The sequence below is a fragment of the Chiloscyllium plagiosum genome, unplaced genomic scaffold (assembly GCF_037043375.1).
Source record: "Chiloscyllium plagiosum isolate Xiang-an unplaced genomic scaffold, Cpla_swu_hap1 HiC_scaffold_18, whole genome shotgun sequence".
NCBI classification, from domain to species: domain Eukaryota; kingdom Metazoa; phylum Chordata; class Chondrichthyes; order Orectolobiformes; family Hemiscylliidae; genus Chiloscyllium; species Chiloscyllium plagiosum.
In genome coordinates, this window is record NW_028270156.1 from 71,154,739 (window position 1) to 71,175,110 (window position 20,372).

The 20,372-nt window shown below is 45.4% G+C and overlaps 2 protein-coding genes across 3 annotated transcripts in view; one reads left to right on the forward strand and one right to left on the reverse strand.

Annotated features, from left to right (window-relative positions):
- Nucleotides 1-15,023, reverse strand: part of pdhx (pyruvate dehydrogenase complex component X) — a 219,183-nt gene extending 204,160 nt beyond the window's left edge. For both annotated transcript variants that reach the window (XM_043706270.2, XM_043706268.2), the window contains exon 1: nucleotides 14,902-15,023. In XM_043706270.2, coding sequence (XP_043562205.2) covers nucleotides 14,902-15,016 — 115 coding nt within the window. In that variant the 5' untranslated portion in view covers nucleotides 15,017-15,023. The remainder of the gene's footprint in view (nucleotides 1-14,901) is intronic.
- A 669-nt stretch (nucleotides 15,024-15,692) lies between these two features.
- The window catches only part of apip (APAF1 interacting protein), a 55,979-nt gene continuing 51,299 nt past the window's right edge, over nucleotides 15,693-20,372 (forward strand). Inside the window, exon 1 of the mRNA XM_043706272.2 lies at nucleotides 15,693-15,737. Within this exon, the coding sequence (XP_043562207.2) occupies nucleotides 15,708-15,737 (30 nt within the window). The 5' untranslated portion in view covers nucleotides 15,693-15,707. The remainder of the gene's footprint in view (nucleotides 15,738-20,372) is intronic.

Sequence of the window (20,372 nt, forward strand, 5' to 3'; positions counted from 1 at the left end):
GGTCTGCCAACAGTTTCAGTATTCTTGGAGCAGTGAACTGAAAACTTTACAAATGGAGCAGTAGAGAGAGCTATAAGCTAACACCAAAGTCACAGAGCAGAACAGCAACTTCAGTGATGATGACTTGACAGGAAGTGACAGATTAGATTAGATTAGATTAGATTAGATTACTTACAGTGTGGAAACAGGCCCTTCGGCCCAACAAGTCCACACCGACCCGCCGAAGTGCAACCCACTCATACCGCTACATTTACCCCTTACCTAACACTACGGACAATTTAGCATGGCCAATTCACCTGACAGGACACGTGCAAAAGACGGCATGAGGTGGGTTCTTGAGGTGCAGTGGTAGTATCCCTATTGTTGAAACTTTACTGCTGGAACAGCACAGCAGGTCAGGCAGCATCCAGGGAACAGGAGATTCGACGTTTCGGGCACAGGCCCTTCTTCAGGAATGAGCAGAGAGTGTTCAGCAGGAGAAGATAAAAGGTAGGGAGGAGGGACTTGGAGGAGGGGAGTTGGAAATATGATAGGTGGAAAGAGGTCAAGGTGAGGGTGATAGGTCGGAGTAGGGTGGAGGCGGAGAGGTCAAGAAGAAGACTGCAGGTCAGGAAGGCGGTGCCGGGCTGGAAGGATCCGGCTGAGACAAGGTGGGGGGAGGGGGGATGAAGAAACTGGTGAAGTCCAAGTTCATCCCCTGCGGTTGGAGGGTTCCCAGTCGGAAGATAAGACGCTCCTCCTCCGACCGTCGGGTTGTTGTGGTTTGGCGGTGGATGAGTCCAATGACCTGCATATCCTCGGTGGAGTGGGAGGGGGAGTTGAAATGCTGTGCCACAGTTGGTTGGGTTGGTTCGTCCGGGTGGCCCAGAGGTGCTCTCTGAATCGCTCCGCAAGTAGGCGGCCTGTCTCCCCAATATAGAGGAGGCCACACCGGCTGCAGCGGATGCAGTAGATGATGTGGGTGGAGGTGCAGGTGAATCTGTGGCGGATATGGAAGTTTCCCTTGGGGCCTTGGAGAGAAGTGAGGGGGGAGGTGTGGGCGCAAGTGTTGCACCTCCTGCGGTTGCAAGGGAAGGTGCCGGGAGTGGTGGTTGGGTCGGTGGGGGGTGTGGATCTGACAAGGGAGTATCCCTATTCCTGAGCCAAGAGACCAGGGTTCAAATCCCACCCACTCCAGAGGTGTGCAATATCATCTTTAAACGATCAGCCAGATAATATCTAAGAGTACATCTGCAAATAACACCACACACAGTCTAAGGCCCTACATCTGAATGCATGCAGCATTTTGAACTAAAGGGGTGAAATGTTAACACAGACAAAGCAAAAAGATGAAGGTGCACAATTAGGCCATTTGGCCCATCGAGTCTACCCCACCAGTCAATTGCAGCTGATGTGTTTCACAATCCCACTCTCCTGCCTTCTTCCTTCTGATCCCGTTAGTAAGGGCACAGCTACCTCAGCCTTAATAACTTGGCCTCTGCAGCCATCAGTTCCACAGATTCACCATCCCCAGCTGAAGAAATTTCTCCTCATCTCAGTTCTAAAGGGTAGTCCCTGCACTCTGAGGCAATAAACATGATCCCATGACAGGAACTAAAAAGGTGAAGCGTGAAGTAGTGGAATTAGATAGGAAGAGACTACTAGCAGGTACAAACATTCGGAGGTAACTTTGTAAAATGGATTGGTCATTGATTAGGTGGTAAAAGATAGCATCAAAATAAAGGAAATGCCTTCCATGAACTAAATCTGATAAGTCTGGCGCTCTCCAGAGATCTGTATGAAGACTGCCAGTTTCCACCTCAATAACATCGTGATATCTCTGTCCTGCTTCAGATGGCAAAATCTTATTAATTAGCAAGCAGATGTTCACTAAATTTTAGATTAGATTACTTACAGTGTGGAAACAGGCCCTTCGGCCCAACAAGTCCACACTGACCCACCGAAGTGCAACCCACCCGGAGCCATTCCCCTACTTTTCCCTTTCACCGAACACTATGGGCAATTTAGCATGGCCAATTCACCTAACCTGCACATTTTTAATATTGTGATAGTTAGACACGAAAAGTTGAACATTCATCATAAATATATACAGTTAGACGAAGAACAAATGAAATAAGTCGAAATTATGACTTTTGAGTTCAGCCCACTGAGAACTGATTCGACACACTGGAGGTTGGCAAACATGGTGCCACTGTTTAAGAAGGGCGGTAAAGACAAGCCAGGGAACTATAGACCGGTGAGCCTGACCTCGGAGGTGGGCAAGTTGTTGGAAGGAATCCTGAGGGACAGGATGTACATGTATTTGGAAAGGCAAGGACTGATTAGGGATAGTCAACATGGCTTTGTGCGTGGGAAATCATGTCTCAAGAACTTGATTGAGTTTTATGAAGTAACAAAGAAGATTGATGAGGGCAGAGCGGTAGATGTGATCTATATGGACTTCAGTAAGGCGTTCGGCAAGGTTCCCCATGGGAGACTGATTAGCAAGGTTACATCTCATGGAATACAGGGAGAACTAGCCATTTGGATACAGAATTGGCTCAAAGGTAGAAGACAGCGGGTGGTGGTGGAGGGTTGTTTTTCAGACTGGAGGCCTGTGACCATTGGAGTGCCACAAGGATCAGTGCTGGGTCCTCTACTTTTTGTCATTTACATAAATGATTTGGATGCGAGCATAAGAGGTACACAGTTAGTAAGTTTGCAGATGACACCAAAATTGGAGGTGTAGTGGACAGCGAAGAGGGTTAACTCAGATTAAAACAGGATCTGGGCCAATGGGCTGAGAAGTGGAAGATGGAGTTTAATTCCGATAAATGTGAGGTACTGTATTTTGGGAAAGCAAATCTTAGCAGGACTTATCCACTTAATGGTAAGGTCCTAGGGAGTGTTGCTGAACAAAGAGACCTTGGAGTGCAGGTTCATAGCTCCTTGAAGGTGGAGTCACAGGTAGATAGGATAGTGAAGGCGGCGTTTGCTATGCTTTCCTTTATTGGTCATAGTATTGAGTACAGGAGTTGGGAGGTCATGTTGCGGCTGTACAGGACATTGGTTAGGCCACTGTTGGAATATTGCGTGCAATTCTGGTCTTCTTCCTATTGGAAAGATGTTGTGAAACTTGAAAGGGTTCAGAAAAGATTTACAAGGATGTTGCCAGGGTTGGAGGATCTGAGCTACAGGGAGAGGCTGAACAGGCTGGTGCTGTTTTCCCTGGAGCGTCGGAGGCTGAGTGGTGACCTTATAGAGGTTTACAAAATTATGAGGGGCATGGATAGGATAAATAGACAAAGTCTTTTCCCTGGGATCGGGGAGTCCATAACTAGAGGGCATAGGTTTAGGGTGAGAGGGAAAGATATAAGAGAGACCTAAGGGGCAACTTTTTCACGCAGAGTGTGGTACATGTATGGAATGAGCTGTCAGAGGATGTGGTGGAGGCTGGTACAATTGCAACATTTAAGAGGCATTTGGATGGGTATATGAATAGGAAGGGTTTGGAGGGATATGGGCCAGGTGCTGGCAGGTGAGACGACATTGGGTTGGGATATCTGGTCGACATGAACGGGTTGGACCGAATGGTCTGTTTCCATGCTGTACATCTCTATGACATGTAGAGCTTCAACTGAACTCAGCAACCAGATTTGCTCATCCCTCTTTACAGTGAGAAATTCAAATAGACTGTCACATTGATGACAAACACTGCAGTAACATAGATGCTGCTCCTCACTATATGATGCAAATAGTTTTAATGTATTGTCACAGCAGCAATCAAATATGGAATACATATTAGCACCTGGACTTCATGAATCCAAGCGATTTCAAAACTGAAAAAGACAAAATATTTGCCACAATCACCTGATCACAGGTTGGCCATGTCATAAAACCAACATGAGATAAACAAAGACTGTTTGAATCAAATGAACATTTTATCAAACAGCAAACAAGAGTCAGGTTGCAAATTTGCTCACTGAGCTGATAGATTTGTTCTCAGACGTTTTGTCACCATGCTAGGTAACATCATCAGTGAGCCTCCGGTGAAGGACTGGTGTTATGTCCCACTTGCTATTCATGTGTCAGTTTGTTGTGGTAGGTGATGTCAATTCCTGTTCTGTTTCTGAGAGGTTGGTAAGTGGGGTCCAAATCTATATGTTTGCTCATGGAGTTCTGGTTTGAATGCCAATGTTCTCGCCTGCCCCAGGATAAATGTATTGCCCCAGTCGAGCTGATGTTCTTCACCTGTGTGTACAGATACCAGTTATAGTTGGTCATGTCTTTTGGTAACTAGTTAGTGCTCATGTATCCTGGTGGCTAGTTTCCTGCCCGTTTGTCCAACGTACTCCAGTCCCTAGGCATCACAATAGCCCATAAACCTACCACCACACTGAGGCGAAAGTGAGAACTGCAGATGCTGGAGATTAGAGTCGAGAGTGTGGCGCTGGAAAAGCACAGCAGGTCAGGCAGCATCTGAGGAGCAGGAAAATCCAATTGCACTCTCAGCTACCTTCCTCCCAGCCCCACCTCCCCTCCCCTCCCATTTACTTCTACCCCCCGAGGCTCCCAGCCTCATTCCTGATGAAGGGCTTTTGCCTGAAGCATCGATTTTCCTGCTCCTCAGACGCTGCCTGACCTGTTGCGCTTTTCCAGCGCCACACTCTCGACTACCATCATACTGAAACAGCTCCTGATGAATTTAAAGGACCCTGTACCAACAGCTAGCAGAACGACTGTCATTAGCAAGAGAGGAGGGGGTTGGCATTTTTGATAAGGGATAGCACTACAGCTATCCTTAGGGATAGCTGTACTTAGGGAGGATATTCCTGGGAATATGTCCAGGTAGGTTATTTGGGTGGAACTGAGAAATAAAAAAAGGGATGATCACCTTATTGGGAGTGTATTAAAGGCCCCTCAATAGTTTTTGGGAAATTGAGAAACAACCTTGTAAAGAGATCTGTTTTAACTTTCCAAACATAGACTGGGACTGCCATAGCGTTAAGGATTTAGATGGAGAGGAATTTGTTAAGTGTATACAATAAAATTTTCTGATTCAGTATGTGGCTGTACCTACTGGAGAAGGTGCAAAACTTGACCTACACTTGGGAAGTAAGTAGGTCAGGTGACTGTGGTGTCAGTGGGGGAGAACTTTGGGGCCAGCGACCAAAATTCTACTAGTTTCAAGATAGTGATGTAAAAGGATAGACTGGATCAAGAAATTGAAGTTGTCAATTGGAGGAAAGCCAATTTTGACGGTATTAGGCAAGTCCAGGAGCTCCCCACATACGTTCGAGACACCACCCATGCCCTCCACTTTCTCCGAGACTTCAGTTTCCCTGGCCCCAAACGCCTCATCTTAACCATGGATACCCAATCCCTCTACACCTCCATCCGCCATGACCAGGGCCTCCAAACCCTCCGTTTTGTCCTCTCCCGACGTCCCCAACAGTACCCTCCACCAACACTCTCATTAATTTGGCTGAACTGGTCCTCACCCTTAACAATTTCTCCTTCGAATCCTCCCACTTCCTCCAGACCAAAGGGGTAGCCATGGGCACACGTATGGGCCCAGCTATGCCTGTCTCTTTGTTGGCTAAGTAAAACAGTCCATCTTCCGTAATTACACCGGCACCACTCCCCACCTCTTCCTCCGCTACATTGATGACTGCATTGGCGCCACCTCGTGCTCCCGCGAGGAGGTTGATCAGTTCATCAACTTCACCAACACATTCCACCCCAAACTTAAATTCACCTGGACCATCTCTGACACCTCCCTCCCCTTCCTCAACCTTTCCATCTCCATTAATGACAACCAACTCAACACTGCCATTTTTTTACAAATCCACTGACTCCCACAGCTATCTGGATTACACCTCTTCCGACCCTACCTCCTGCAAAAATGCCATCCCGTATTCCTAATTCCTCTGCCGGTATCTGCTCCCAGGAGGACCAGTTCCACCACAGAACACTGCAGATGGCCTCCTTCTTTAGAGACCGCAATTTCCCTTCCCACTTGGTTAAAGATGCCCTCCAACGCATCTCGCCCACATCCCGCACCTCTGCCCTCAAACACCACCCCTCCAACTGTAACAAGGACAGAACGCCCCTGGTGCTCACCTTCCACCCGGACAACCTTTGCATAAACAATATCATCCGACGACATTTCCGTCACCAAACGGACCCCCCTACCAGGGATATATTTTCCTCCCCACCCCTTTCCGGAAAGACCGTTCCCTCCGTGACTACCTGGTCAGGTCCACGCCCCCCCCACAACCCACCCTCCCCCGCCACCGCAGGAATTACAAAACCTGCGCCCACACCTCCTCCCTCACCTCATCCAAGGCCCTAAAGGAGCCTTCCACATTCAAAGTTTTACCTGCACATCCAACAATATCATTTATTGTATCCGTTGCTCCCGATGCGGTCTCCTCTACATTGGGGAGACTGGATGCCCCCTAGCAGAGCGCTTTAGGGAACAACTCCGGGACACCCGCACCAATCAACCCCACCGTCCTGTGGCCCAACATTTCAACTCCTCCTCCCACTCTGCCGAGGAAATGCAGGTCCTGGGCCTCCTCCACCGCTGCTCCCTCACCACCTGAAGCCTGGAGGAAGAACGCCTCACCTTCGGCCTTGGAACACTTCAACCCCAGGGCATCAATGTGGACTTGACCAGTTTCCTCATTTCCCCACCCCTCCCCCCCAGTTCCAACCTTCTAGCTCAGCACCGTCCCCATGACCTGTCCTACCGGCCTATCTTCCTTTCCACCTATCCACTCCACCCTCCTCTCTGACCTATCACCTTCATCTCCCCCCCCATTCACCTATTGTACTCTTTGCTACCTTCCCCCACCCCCACCCCCCTCTCATTTCTCTCTCCACTCTGCAGGCTCTCTGCCTCTATTCCTGATGAAGGGCTTTTGCCCAATACGTCGATTTTCCTGCTCCTTGGATGCTGCCTGATCTGCTGTGTTTTTCCAGCATCACTCTAATCTAGACTCTGGTTTCCAGCATCTGCAGTCCTTGTTTTTACCTAAGAACTTTCAAAGGCTGATTGAGGGCAGATGTTTGCAGGTAAAGGGATGGCTGGAAAATGAGAAGCCTTAAAAAAAATGAGATAACGAGTCCAGGGACAGTATGTTCCTGTTAGGGTGAACGACAAGTCTGGTACGTGTAGGGAATGCTGGCTGACTGGAGAAATTGAGGTTTTGGTAAAGAGAAAGGAGGAAGCATACGTCAGGTACAGACTGCAGAGATTGAGTGAGTCCTTCAAAGAGTATAAAGGTAGTAGGAAAGAAGTCAAGAAGAAAAAAAGGGGATATGAGATAGCTTTGGCAAATAGGGTCTAGGAGAATCCAAAGGGATCCTATAAATACGTTAAGAGCAAAAGCGTAACGAGAAAGAAAATAAGGCTCCTCAAAGATCAGCAAGGCAGCCTATGCGTGGAATCGCAGGAGATGGGGGAGGTACTAAATGAGTATCTTGCAGCACTGTTTACTATGGAGATGATCATGGAAGATATATAATGTGGGGAAATAATTGGTGACATCTTGAAAATGTTGTAGATCTTAAAATGCATAAAGGTGGATAAGTCCCCAGGACCTGATCAGGTGTACCCTAGAATTCTGTGGGAAGCTAGGAAAGTGATTGCTGGGCCCCTTGCTGAGATATTTATATCATTGATAGTCACACGTGAGGTGCCAGAAGACTGGAGGTTGGTGAATTTGGAGCCACTATTTAAGAAAGGTGGTAAGGACAAGCCAAGGATCTATAGACCAGTGAGCCTGATGGCAGCGTTGGGCAAGTTGTTGGAGGGAACCCGGAGGGATAGAATGTACATGTATTTGGAAAGGCAAGGACTGATTAGGCGTGGGAAATCATGTCTCACAGACTTGATTGAGTTTTTTGAAGAAGTAACAAAGAAGATTGATGAGGGCAGAGCAGTAGATGTGATCTATATGGACTTCAGTAAGGCATTCAACAAGGTTTCTCATGGTAGACTGGTTAACAAGGTTAGATCACGTGGAATACAGGGAGAACTAGCCATTTAGATACAGAACTGGTTCAAAGGTAGAAGACAGAGGGTGGTGATAGAGAGTTGTTATTTAGACTAGAGGCCTGTGACCAGTGGAATGCTACAAGGATCGGTGATGGGTCCACTGCTTTTGTCATTTACATAAATGATTTGGATGTGAACATAGGAGATATAGTTAGTAAGTTTGCAGGTGACACCAAAATTAGAGGCGTAGTGAATAGCAAAGAAGATTACCTCTGAGTATAACAGCATCTTGATCAGATGGGCAAATGGGCAGAGAGTGGCAGATGGAGTTTAATTTAGATAAACGCAAGGTGTTGCATTTTGGAAAGGCAAATCAGGGCAGGACTTTTTACACTTAATGGTAAGGTCCTGGGTAGTGTTGCTGAACAAAGACACCTTGGAGTGCAGTCACAGGTAGATAGGTTAGTGAAGAAGGCATTTGGTATGCTTTCCTTTATGTCAGAGCATTGAGTATGAGGAGTTGGGAGTTCATGTTGCATGCAGTTCTGGTCTCCTTCCTATCGGAAGGATGTTGTGAAACTTGAAATGGTTGAGAAAAGATTTACAAGGATGTTGCCAAGGTTGGAGGATTTGAGCTATAGGGAGAGGCTGAACAGGCTGGGGCTGTTTTCCCTGGAGTGTTGGAGGTTGAGGGGTGACATCAAAGAGGTTTATAAAATCATGAGGGGCATGGACGGATAAACAGGCAAAGTCTTTTTCCTGGGGTGGGGGTGGGGCCCAGAACTAGAGGACTTAGGTTTAGGGTGAGGGGGGAATGATATAAAAGGGACCTAAGTGGCAACTTTTTCCACGCAGAGGGTGGTGCGTGTATGGAATGAGCTGCCAGAGGAAGTGGTGGAGGCTGGTACAATTGCAACATTTGTACCAAAGGGTCTGTTTCCGTGCTATATATTTCTATGACTGTAAAAGAAAAGGTTTACCAAATGGTCCGAAATTGTACTAAATCTGAGGACTGGGAAGTTTTTTCTTAAAAGAATACAGCAAAAAGGGTCAAGAAATAGATAAAGAAAGATTGAGAATAGTGAGTGCAATCTTGGAAGATGCATGAAAAATGACTAACAACTTCTACAGGTATACAAAATGGAAAGATTTTAGCTAAGATAAATGAGGGTAAATTGCAGGCAAATTCAGGAGAATTTATAAGGAAGAGAGAAATGACAGATATGCTAAATGAGTATTTTCTGTCTGTTTTCACTGAAGATACCAGAAAAATCCCAGAATTCAAAATCCAAGTGCCTAGGAGAATGAGGAGTTAAAGGAAATTAGAATTAACAAGAAGGTTGTACTGGAGAAATCGATGGAGCTGAAGATTGATAAATCTCCAGGGCGTGATGCTCTTCATCATTATTGAAGGACGTGGCTATAGAGATAGTTGATGCATTGGTGATTATCTTCCAAAATTGTATAGATTCTAGAATGATTCCTGTGAATTGGAAGGTAGGAAGTATCACTCCACTATTTAAGAAAGTAGCAAAATGAAAAAGGGTAACTACAGACCTGTCAATTTTGTATAGCATATTCGAACATTGCTGATGAGAGATGGGATAGATAGACATTAGCATGTTAACAATCTGGGCATAGTCAGCATGAGGGGTCTGTAGTACCATCCTGAAATTTGAATGGAATATCCTGTTTGAATTTGGTGTTTATGAGAACGCGACTAAGCGACATCAATTAGCATACTTTACTTGGATTTTCAGAAGGCTTTTAATATAGTGCCCCACCCCACCCTCAGGAGGTTGATTTGCAAAATTCTGGGACAGGATGTAATGTACTGATGTGGATTCATAATTGTTTTCTGCCTGTTAGCCAAAGTTCAAGGAATAACTGGATCATTCCCACATGTGACTGATGAATTACCAGTCATGAACCAGTACTGAATTCAAAATATAATTAGTTTTATTGTCACATGTACTCAAATGAGTTTGCGAAAGTTTACAAGTCACCACAAAGGTACTTACGGACAGATTCTTGAGTACAAGTTCTTCAGAAAAATATTGAGAGAATAAAAGGTCCAGCATTACAGACTTTCAAAAGTACAGAATCAGCAATAAATTAGAAGAATAGAATAAAAAGTTCAAGATAACAGTCCATCCACAATAGCAGAAAGCAAAACAAAAAGAGAATTTGATACAAAGTTCACTTAATCCATTTCATGGACCTGACCACTCCCCACTTTGTGGTGGGTCTGGCCCGGGATTCCAGTGTTGAAGAAAACACAGCATGGAGTCACAGCCTTAAGCTGCTGCAAGGAAACACAGACGAACACCAGTGAAAACAGTTACTGAAGCTGTCGAAAAGGACTCCCAGGCCAGACCAGATCAACCATGCTGCTGTGAAGACGCTGTAGAAGCCTCAAGCAAAACCTGGGCCATTAGACTCCTGGGCCCGAACACATCGCATCTTCAGCTGTGGCCGACATGGCCATGAGGAGTGGTCCAACTATTCACAATGTATATCAACAATTCGCAGGTGGGGACTAAATGTAATACTTCCAAACTTGTGGATGTCAAAGCCAAGTAGAAAATGTAAAGCAGCTTCAGGAGGATTTAGGCATAGTCATAGAGATGTACAGTACAGAAACAGATCCTTCGATCCAACTCATCCATACTAACCAGATATCCGAACCTAATCTAGTCCCATTTGCCAGCACCTGGTCCATATTCCTCTAAACGCGTCTTTTCATATACCCATCCAGATGCCTTTTAAATGTTGCAATTGTACCAGCCTCAACCACTTCCTCTGGCACCTTATTCCATATACGTACCACCATTTGTGTGAAATGTTGCCCCTTAGGTCTCTCTTTAAATTTTTCCCCTCTCACCCTAAACCTATGTCATCCAAGTTCTGGAATCCCCCACTCCAGGGAAAAGACCTCGTCTATTTATCCTATCTATGCCCCTTTTATAAACCTCTACAAGGTCACCCCTCAGCCTCCGACACTCCAGCCCCAGTCTATTCACCCTCTCTGCACAGCTCAAACCCTCCAACCCTAGCAACATCTCTGTAAATCTTTTCTGAACCCTTTCAAGTTTCACAACAACCTTCCTATAGGAGGGAGTCCAGAATTGCACATAGTATTCTAAAAGTGGCCTAACCAACGTCCTCTACAGCTGCAACATGTCCTCCCAAGTCCAATACTCAATGCACTGACTAATAAAGGAAAGCATAACACACGTCATCTTCACTATCCTATCTACCTGCGACTCCACATTCAAGGAGCTATGAACCTGCACTCCAAGGTCTCTTTGTTCAGCAACACTCCCTAGGACCTTACCATTAAGTGGATAAGTCCTGCTCGGATTTGCTTTTCCAAAATGCAGCACCTCACATTTATCTAAATTAAACTCCATCTGCCACTCCTCAGCCCATTGGCCCATCTGATCAGGAGCCTGTTGTAATCTGAGGTAACCTTCTTCACTGTCCACTACGCCTCAATTTTGGTGTCATCTGCAAACTTACTAACTATACCTATGTTCATATCAAATCATTTATATAAATGACGAAAAAGTAGTGAACCCTGCACCGATCCTTGCGGCACTCCACTGGTCACAGGATTTAATCTTATTCAATTCTTAACTACCTTTGTCAGCTGTAGGTGACTGACCCTTTTTGAGTTTATTGCACCTTGAAGAAAGGTTGCTGTCAGCGATGGAACAGTTCTTTAAAGACTATTTGCCTACATACAGTCACGTTTTGTAATGTATTTGCCCAATCGAGCTCAGATGATTTACGACTAGTAATTTAATATTTTCCCTTATTTTACATTCTTGCTTCACTTTAAATAACCTTGCTTTCAAATATGATGTAAAATTCTATCATATTGTGATAAGTCAGCTCAACAGATTCTTCTATAACAAGGTTAATTAGCCATTTTACATCACAATGCTAAATCTAAAATTGCCTGCTCTCTAATCAACATGCTTTGCTGAAAGCCATCCCTAAGACAGTCCACATACTCAGCCTTCACAGCTTTAGTGCTGATATGATTTACACAGTTTATTTGAAGATTGACGTTACCCAGGATTACAGTGTTGCTCATGTTATAAGCTTCTCTCATCTCCTGATTAAGACCATGCCCCACATTACCCTATCATTTGGAGGTCTATAAATTTCAACCAATACCTATTGGCCCTTGTTGTTATTTGTTCTACGCAAACAGATTCCACACACAGCTTTCTGATGATCAGGGATCCTCTCTTACTAAAATGCTGATCCCATCCCATCACCCGCTCAATTCCACCTCCTTTTTCTTCTTGTCTATCCAATTAACTATCAAAAATTCTTGATTATTTGGTTTCCAGTCCTAGACACCATGCAGCTATGTTCTTGTATTGGCAATTAGATCCTATGCATTTACTTATATTTGGGTCCTTAGATGATCCATTTTGTTGTGAATGGTGTGTGCCCTTAACTTAGTCTTTTTGACATCATTCCACATTCGAGGCATACTCAATGCCCAGTTTTCTCCTCTTTGTAGCAGCCTTTCTCCTTCTAGTTAGTAGCTTCACTTCTTTCCTCAGATTCCTAGTGCCCTGACAAGCTAGTTTAAACCAGTAGCATCAGCACTAGCTAATCTCCCTGCAAAGATATCAGTCCCAGTTTTGTTAAGATGAAACCAGCCCAGGTTGAACATGTCCCATCTGCCCATTAAGTGTTCCCAGTGCCTCACAAATATAACTCCCTTCCTTCCACACCAGCTCTCCTGTCACGTGTTCAATCGATCCTCCTGTTCACTAGCATGTGCCCCTGGGAGTAATATTATTATTACTCTTGCAGTCCTGCTTTTCAGTTTCCTTCCAAACTCCCCAAAATCTGAAGGCAGAAGGCCCATTCCACACCTCTTGCAACCATCTCCGTTCCCCTTCCATGTTCCCTCCATCCTCTGCTCCCCTTTCCTGTTCCTCCAGATCCAGGCAATTGAGGAGCAATCCATCACAGTCTTAACTGTGCCTTGTAGATTGTGGACAGACATTGGGGAGTCAGTTGGTGAGTTACTTGCTGCAATATTCCTAGCCTCTCACCTGGTCTTGTAGCCACTGACATTTTAATGGCTAGTACAGTTGAGTTTTTGGATGTTGATGATGGAGAATTCAGTATTGGAACATCAAGGGATGTTGGTTAGATTGTCTCTTATTGGAGATGGTCATTGCTTGGCACTTTGGCAGCACGAATGTTACTTTCCACTTTTCAGCCCCAGCCTGGATATTGTTCAGGTCTTGATCCAATTGAACATGGACTGCTTTGGTACCTGAGGAAATGCAAATTGTGCTGAACATTGCACAATCAGCAAACATCCTCCACATCCAGTAGGCCTGTTGTCAAGTCATACCTGCTCCAGAGACATGCAATAACATCTCTTAACAGTTGATTAGAAAGTATCTACCCTGAGGAACTCCTGCAGAGATGTCCCGGTGTTGACATGACTGATTTCCAACAAACACAAGTATGACCTCAACCAGCATGCCACTTGCTGATTCCATTCACTTGTTTTGCAAGGGCTCCTTAATGCCACACTCAAACATTACCTGATGCCAAGGTCAATTACCCTAACCTTTGAATTCAGCTTTTTTGCCCATGTTTGATTCAAAGCTGAAATGAGTTTGGGTGCTAGCCCTGATGCTACCCAAACTAGGCATCCGTGACAGGTGATTGCTAAACAAGTGCTGCTTGATAGCACTATTGATGACCAAGATTAAACTAATGGAGCAGTATTTGGCAAGGTTAGAGCTGTTCCTACTTTGCATGTACAGGACATAGCCAGGAAATTCTACATTGTTGGATAGGTGTCAGTATTGTGGCTGAACTGGAACAGGTTGGCTTGGGATGTGGCATGTACTGAAGCACAAGTGTTCAATATCAGTTCTTATGAAGAATCACTGGAATCAAAACATGAACTCTGCTTTCTTCCCAGCGATAATACCAGGCCTGCTGAGATTCACCAGCAATTTCTGATCTTGCTTTCTTCAGTACTACTGTCAGAACATTGTCAGGGTCCATCGCCTTTGCTGTATCTCTTTTGCTACTGCTTCCACTTGTTTCTGATATCATGTGGAGTGAATCCAACTGACTGAAGACTGGCATCTGAGATACTAGGGACAAGAGGAGGCAGCGAATATGCATCATCCATTTTGTGCTTCTGGCATAAGAATGTTACAAATACCTCAGCCTTATCTTAAAGATGTATACACAAACTGAAGCAGTAAATACAGTACTCACATCAACACACATAGCCATAACAAAATATATAACAATAATAGTTATCTGAAGAATGCTTGAGGGAATGACATGTGGATCTAAAAGGGTTGCTATTTGATTGAGTGTAATAAACCATATTAATATCACTATACTGATGTCACAAGGACTTGGTAGGAGTGTAAAGTAAGCTTTTAGGAGAAACAGATAAGGCTAAGTCCTCCCAACACTTTTTAAATCATAATGTAGAGACTGCTTTATAACCTGTGAATTATTGCAAATATACAATAAGCTACATTTTACTTATTCCACTAGATTCTTCTCCTTAGACCAAAAGGTGGTTATCCACATACACACGAAACCGCGTCAGTTTCTAAAGAACACACTTGAAAGATTTGGGTGACAGGAATCAAAATACTATTCTGTTCCTGCTCCACCTGTACCACCACTTCCTTGTCTGTCAGGCCCATTCTCACCGTGGCCCCCTCTGCCCCATTGTGCTGACTTGCTCCCACACATTCTGCACTACATTACCCCTTCCCCCCTCCCCTCGTTCAGGGCCCACTCTCACTCCCCTTACTCATGACCTTCCCCCATCTACCCCCACCTCCCAGTAATATATCTCCCTCCAACTTCTCTCTGCCTGCCATTTTCGCACTCACCCAGAAGCCGGCGGCTGGAGCCCACATACCGACAGCGGCCGAGCTGGGCAGCCGCGAGAGGGAGACTGCGGGCCGCTCGAAGGACACCGAGGGAGCCGAGCAAGGAGGCGGCCATGATGGCGGTGCCCTGGCAACAGGAGGGAGCAATGGCTTTCTTCGCCCCGCCCCCAGCACGCTCAGCCCCGCCCCTGCACCTTTCGCCCCGCCCCATGCATGCGCCGTCCCTGAACTCTCGGCCCCGCCCCCACCCCGCCCCCATCCAGCTCGGCCCCGCCCCCACCCCGCTCGGCCCCGCCCCCACCCCGCTCGGCCCCGCCCCCACCCCGCTCGGCCCCGCCCCCACCCCGCTCGGCCCCGCCCGGCCCCGCCCGGCCCCGCCCCTGAACCTTTCACCTCGCCCCGCCCCTTCACTCCTACACCCCGCCCCATGCACGCGCCGTCCCTGTACTCTCGGCCCCGCCCCCAGCACGCTCAGCCTCAACCCTGAACCGTTCGCCCCGCCCACCCCCGAGCCTTCACGCCTCACCTCTACTCTCCGGCCCTCCCCACCTTCCTCAGCACCTTACATCCCGCCCCGCCCCGCCCTGCCCTGCCCCCTGAACCGCGCCTCCTGCACGCCCTGAACACCGCCACGCCCCCAGCACGATCCACGCCGCCCTTACATCTATAGCCCCGCCCCCTGCCGCTCCGTACCGCCCCTGAAGCCTTGACCCCGCCCTCTGAACCCTGTAATCCCGTATCCCGCCCGACGCTGCGCACAACCCCGCCCCGTGAGAGCGCTCCGCCCCTCCCCCTTTTGAGGAGACATGGAGTCGGGCCTGGAGCTCGAGCTGGAGGTGAGGCGGCGGTGACAGGGCCCTGGGCGATAGGCGGTAGGGCCCTGGAGTCGTGTTTAGGTCATCCCCGTTTTACTAAAACAAAGACAGAGATTGCTGTGGAGAGAGTCTGGCGACTGTTCCTCACAACTGGCCCTCTTGCCTTTCTCTTGGTGAGATGTCACATGGCTCTGACTTTCTCCCTCCCCAGCTGACACTTGCCCCGCTTGTCTGCACCATATTCTCCCAGGCCTGTGTGAAGTTGCACCTTTTTAAATACATGAAAAGTCAGATGTGAGGTGAATCATCGATTGGTAACAGCACAGAAAGAGGCCATTTGGTCACCAAGTCAAACCTGGAAAATAGGAGCAGCAGTAGGCCACTCGGCCCCTCCAGCCTCTCCACTATTCAGTATTATCATCGTGATTATCCAAGTCAGTATTCCTATTCCCACTTCTTTTGATCCCTTTAGCGCTAAAAAATGTGATCTAACTCAGTGAAAGCATTCAATGTTTGTGCCTCGTGTGCCCAGTTTTCTGTGAGATCAGCCAGTTTATTTCAGATCTTTACCACTTTCTGAAAATTTACTCACACCACCATCATCATCATCATCTCTTTTGTCAGTCACACTCAATCAATGTCCTCTGGTTCCTGGTCATCGAACCAATCATTCTTCCTTTCCAGCCAAAGGAAAGAAAGCAGTACAAACAAGCCCTGATACATAGAAATGTATACACTCTGTCAAGACTCCAGAAACCTCCCCCGCTTCATGACTTAAACCCCTCTACTTCTTACCAAATTAAAAATCACATAACACCAGGTTATAGTCCACCAGGTTTATTTGGAAGCACTAGCTTTTGAAGTGCTGCTCTTTCATCAGGTGGTTATGAAGCAGGACCATAAGACAGAATTTATAGCAAAAGATTACAATGTCATGCAGCTGAAATGATATATCGAACAAACCTAGATTACGTCTTAGATCTTTTAGAATGATTTGGAGGAGCTGGTGGTGAACTCAGGTGGACAAGTTAAAAATCACCAGGTTATAGTCCAACAGATTTATTTGGAAGCACTAGCTTTCAAAGCGCTGCTTCTTCATCAGGTGGTTGTCCACCTTGGGTTTATATCACACTACAGGTGACCTCACTTCAATCTCTCTCTCTCTCTCACTCACTGTCTCTCTCTCTCTCTCTCTCTCTCTCTCACTCACTGTCTCTCTCTCTCTCTCTCTCTCTCTCTCACTCACTGTCTCTCTCTCTCTCTCTCTCTCTCTCTCTCACTCACACACACACTCTCTCTCTCTCTTACAGGTGAAATTGAGGGCTGGAGACCAGAGTTGAAGAGTGTAGTGCTTGAAAAGCACAGTCGATCAGGCAGCATCTGGGGAGCAGGAGAATCGATGTTTCAGACATAATCCCTTCATTATTTCTCTTGCTTCTTGGATGCTGCCTGACCAGTTATGCTTTTCCATCACCACACTCTTCGTCACACACTCTTACATGATCTCCTCACATGCACACACCTATACCCCCCACACTCTCACCCTCGCATACACCCTCTCACAGGCTTATACCCCATCACACTCACACATGGAAACACACTCTCTCTCACATGTACACACACATGCACACACTCACTCTGTCTCTCTTTCCTGCGTGTCCACATACACATAAGTTTATGGGGTGAATTTGTATTTGCAGAATTATATTTGCAGGCACATTCTATTTTGCTGAAAAAATGCATAACCTGCAGGCAGTCAATCCGTGAAATATTTTGTAAATGACACTTTATAAATAGAACCAGTCTGCCTCAAGATTGGCACACAGACTTTAACTTCACACTTTTACTGCATTGTCTGAACTGCGATGGCACCATTTGTTGTAAAACCTTGTTATCTTGAGAATGGAACTTAAAAGAAGTTCTGGGATTTACATATTAAAGAAACCAGCAAGCAGTTCTAAAAGACTTAATTTAGGTTTATTCAATATATTGTTTTAATTGCATGATACTATGTTCTTTTGCTATAAATTCTGTGTCTTATGGTCCTAATTCACAACATCTGATGAAGAAGCAGCGCTTTGAAAGCTAGTGCTTCCAAATAAACCTGTTGGACTATAACCTGGTGCTGTGCTTTTTAACTTTATTCACCCCAATCCAACACCAGCTCCTCCAAAGTATTTGTTATCATATCTTCTCAGAGGAGAATAGCCCAGCTCTGAGAGAGTTGTCCAAACTCTTTATGTAACTGAAGTTTCACATCCCTGGAACTATTTTTCTGAATCTTTTAGTGCCCTCTTTAACAGTTTCATACCACTCTTGAAGTGCGAACTGGACACATTGCTGCATTCATGGCTGAACGGTGTCAGGTGTATCACAGATTCTATTCTTTTGTATTATAACCCTATTTATAAAATCCAGGATTGTGTAAATTTTAGTAGCCACATTTTCAATTTGCTCTGGTGCCTCTGCTGCTACTCACCTTTAGAATTGTATCCTTTATTTTGTGTTCCGTTTAGTTCTTCCGATCAAATGTATCACTTCACAGTGTTAAATTTCATCTCCAACTTGTTTGTCTATTCCACAGCTATTATTGTTCTTCTTCTTCTTCAGGGTTTGTTTAATTCATACATTTTGATAAAGTGTTCTGTACACCTAACACTTTACATATCAAGAAAAACAAGGCTCTAACATAATTCTCTGAGAAACTCCAGCACATTGCCTTTGTCCAGTCTAAAAACATTGTTACCAACTGCTGTCTGTTCTTACCACCCAGTCAATGTTTTTATTTATTCACATTGCAGTTGTTCCTTTTAAGCCATTGCCCCTAACTTTACAAAGTAACTTTTGGAATGCCTTTTGTTTAACAATGCAGAGATTTAAGACAGAGATAAGTAGGTTCTTGATCAAGGGTTACGGGGAGAAGGAGGGAGAATGGGGTTGGGAAACACATTAGCCAAGACTGAATGATGGATGGGCCGAATGGCCTAATTCTGCTCCTATATCTTATGGTCTGTCTTGTTTATCAGTAGCATTATCCTTATTAGCCTACTCTGTTACCCCATCAAAAAATGCTAGCAAATTACTTAAACATGATTTCAGTATGAAAACCAACCCTTCGGCCCAACTGTCCATGCTGACCAGGTTTCTGAAACTGTACTTATCCCATTTGCCTGCTTTTGGCCCATACCCCTATAAACGTTTGGCTATCCATGTACCTGTCCAAATGTCTTTTATATGTTATAATTGTACCGGTCTTTACTGACTCCTCTGGCAGCTTGTGGCCTTACCAATGTTTTGTACAGTCATTTCCATTTAACAAATCCATGATGTCTTTATTTAATTCACACTCCCCAAGCCACTTGACCAGATAATCATTTTGTTAACCTCTGAGGTTCAACTTACTGGCCTGGAGTTATTGGATTTATCCTTACACCTTTGTCTTTGGTGAAGATGCAAAGTACATATTTGGTATTTCAGCCATGAACCATGCCCCCATGCATTAATCTCTATAAGTCCCAAACAGTTCACTCTTCCTTTTATATCCCTTTAACTATTTATCTTTGTTTTAGAGCAGTCTGTTCAGTGCTGCAATTGCACACCTTTGGAGCATGTGGGATGTGAACCCAGGCCTCCTGATCCATTTACTATTATATGCATGCTTTTGTTAGTAATAATGATCCATGAAATGAAACTTTTTGGCAACAGGACAAAAATACTTCCTTACAGCTTTGCTTTGCCAAATGCTTTTGCTTCAGTTGGAATTACAGTTGAAGTGAAAACTTAAAATATAGCATCTTGTTCAGCTTGATCAAGACCATAAGATATAGGAGCAGAATTAGGCCATTCGGCCCATCCATCATTCAGTCATGGCTAATGTGTTTCCCAACCCCATTCTCCTTCCTTCTCCCCAGAACCTTGATCCCCTACTAATCAAGAACCTACTTATCTCTGTCTTAAATACACACAATGACTTGGCCTTCACAGCCCTCTGTGGCAGTGAGTTCCACAGATTCACCACCCTCTGGCTGAAGGAGTTCCTCCTCATCTAACGGATCATCCCTTCATCCTGAGGCTGTGTCCTCGGGTCCTTGTCTCTCCTACTAGTGGAAACATCTTCTCTACATCCACTCAAATCTAGACCTTTCAATATTCTGTAAGTTTCAATAGATTTCCCCCTCCTCCTTCTAAATTTCATAAGTACAGACCCAGAGTCCCCTATTACTCCTCTTACGACAAGCCCCGGATCATTCTTGTAAACCTCCTCTGGACCCTCTTCCTTAGAAGGGTAATATCCTTCTAAATCTTTTTAGATACAGGGCCCAAAACTGCTCACAAGCTACAGAGCATTTCTTACAGTGGCGACAGTAATGTACCTGTGAGATGCATAAAACAAGAATTATTTTGGGGGACCAGACAATTCTGACTAACGCGTCACCCATTTGGATTAAGAAGGAAAGGAGGGGCACTACTTTAGTTATTGCAGGATGACTGGTCGTGCCATGCCTCACAGTTCAGTTCCCAGGGACAAGGGCTGTTGTTTTTAATGTGCAGCGAAGTAATCAAGACTTTGTTTCGAGCCTTACGTTGCACCTTTAGTTAAAATTTTAACTATTAGTTGAAGTTTGTGGAATTAGATAACAATTTTTTGACCTGATT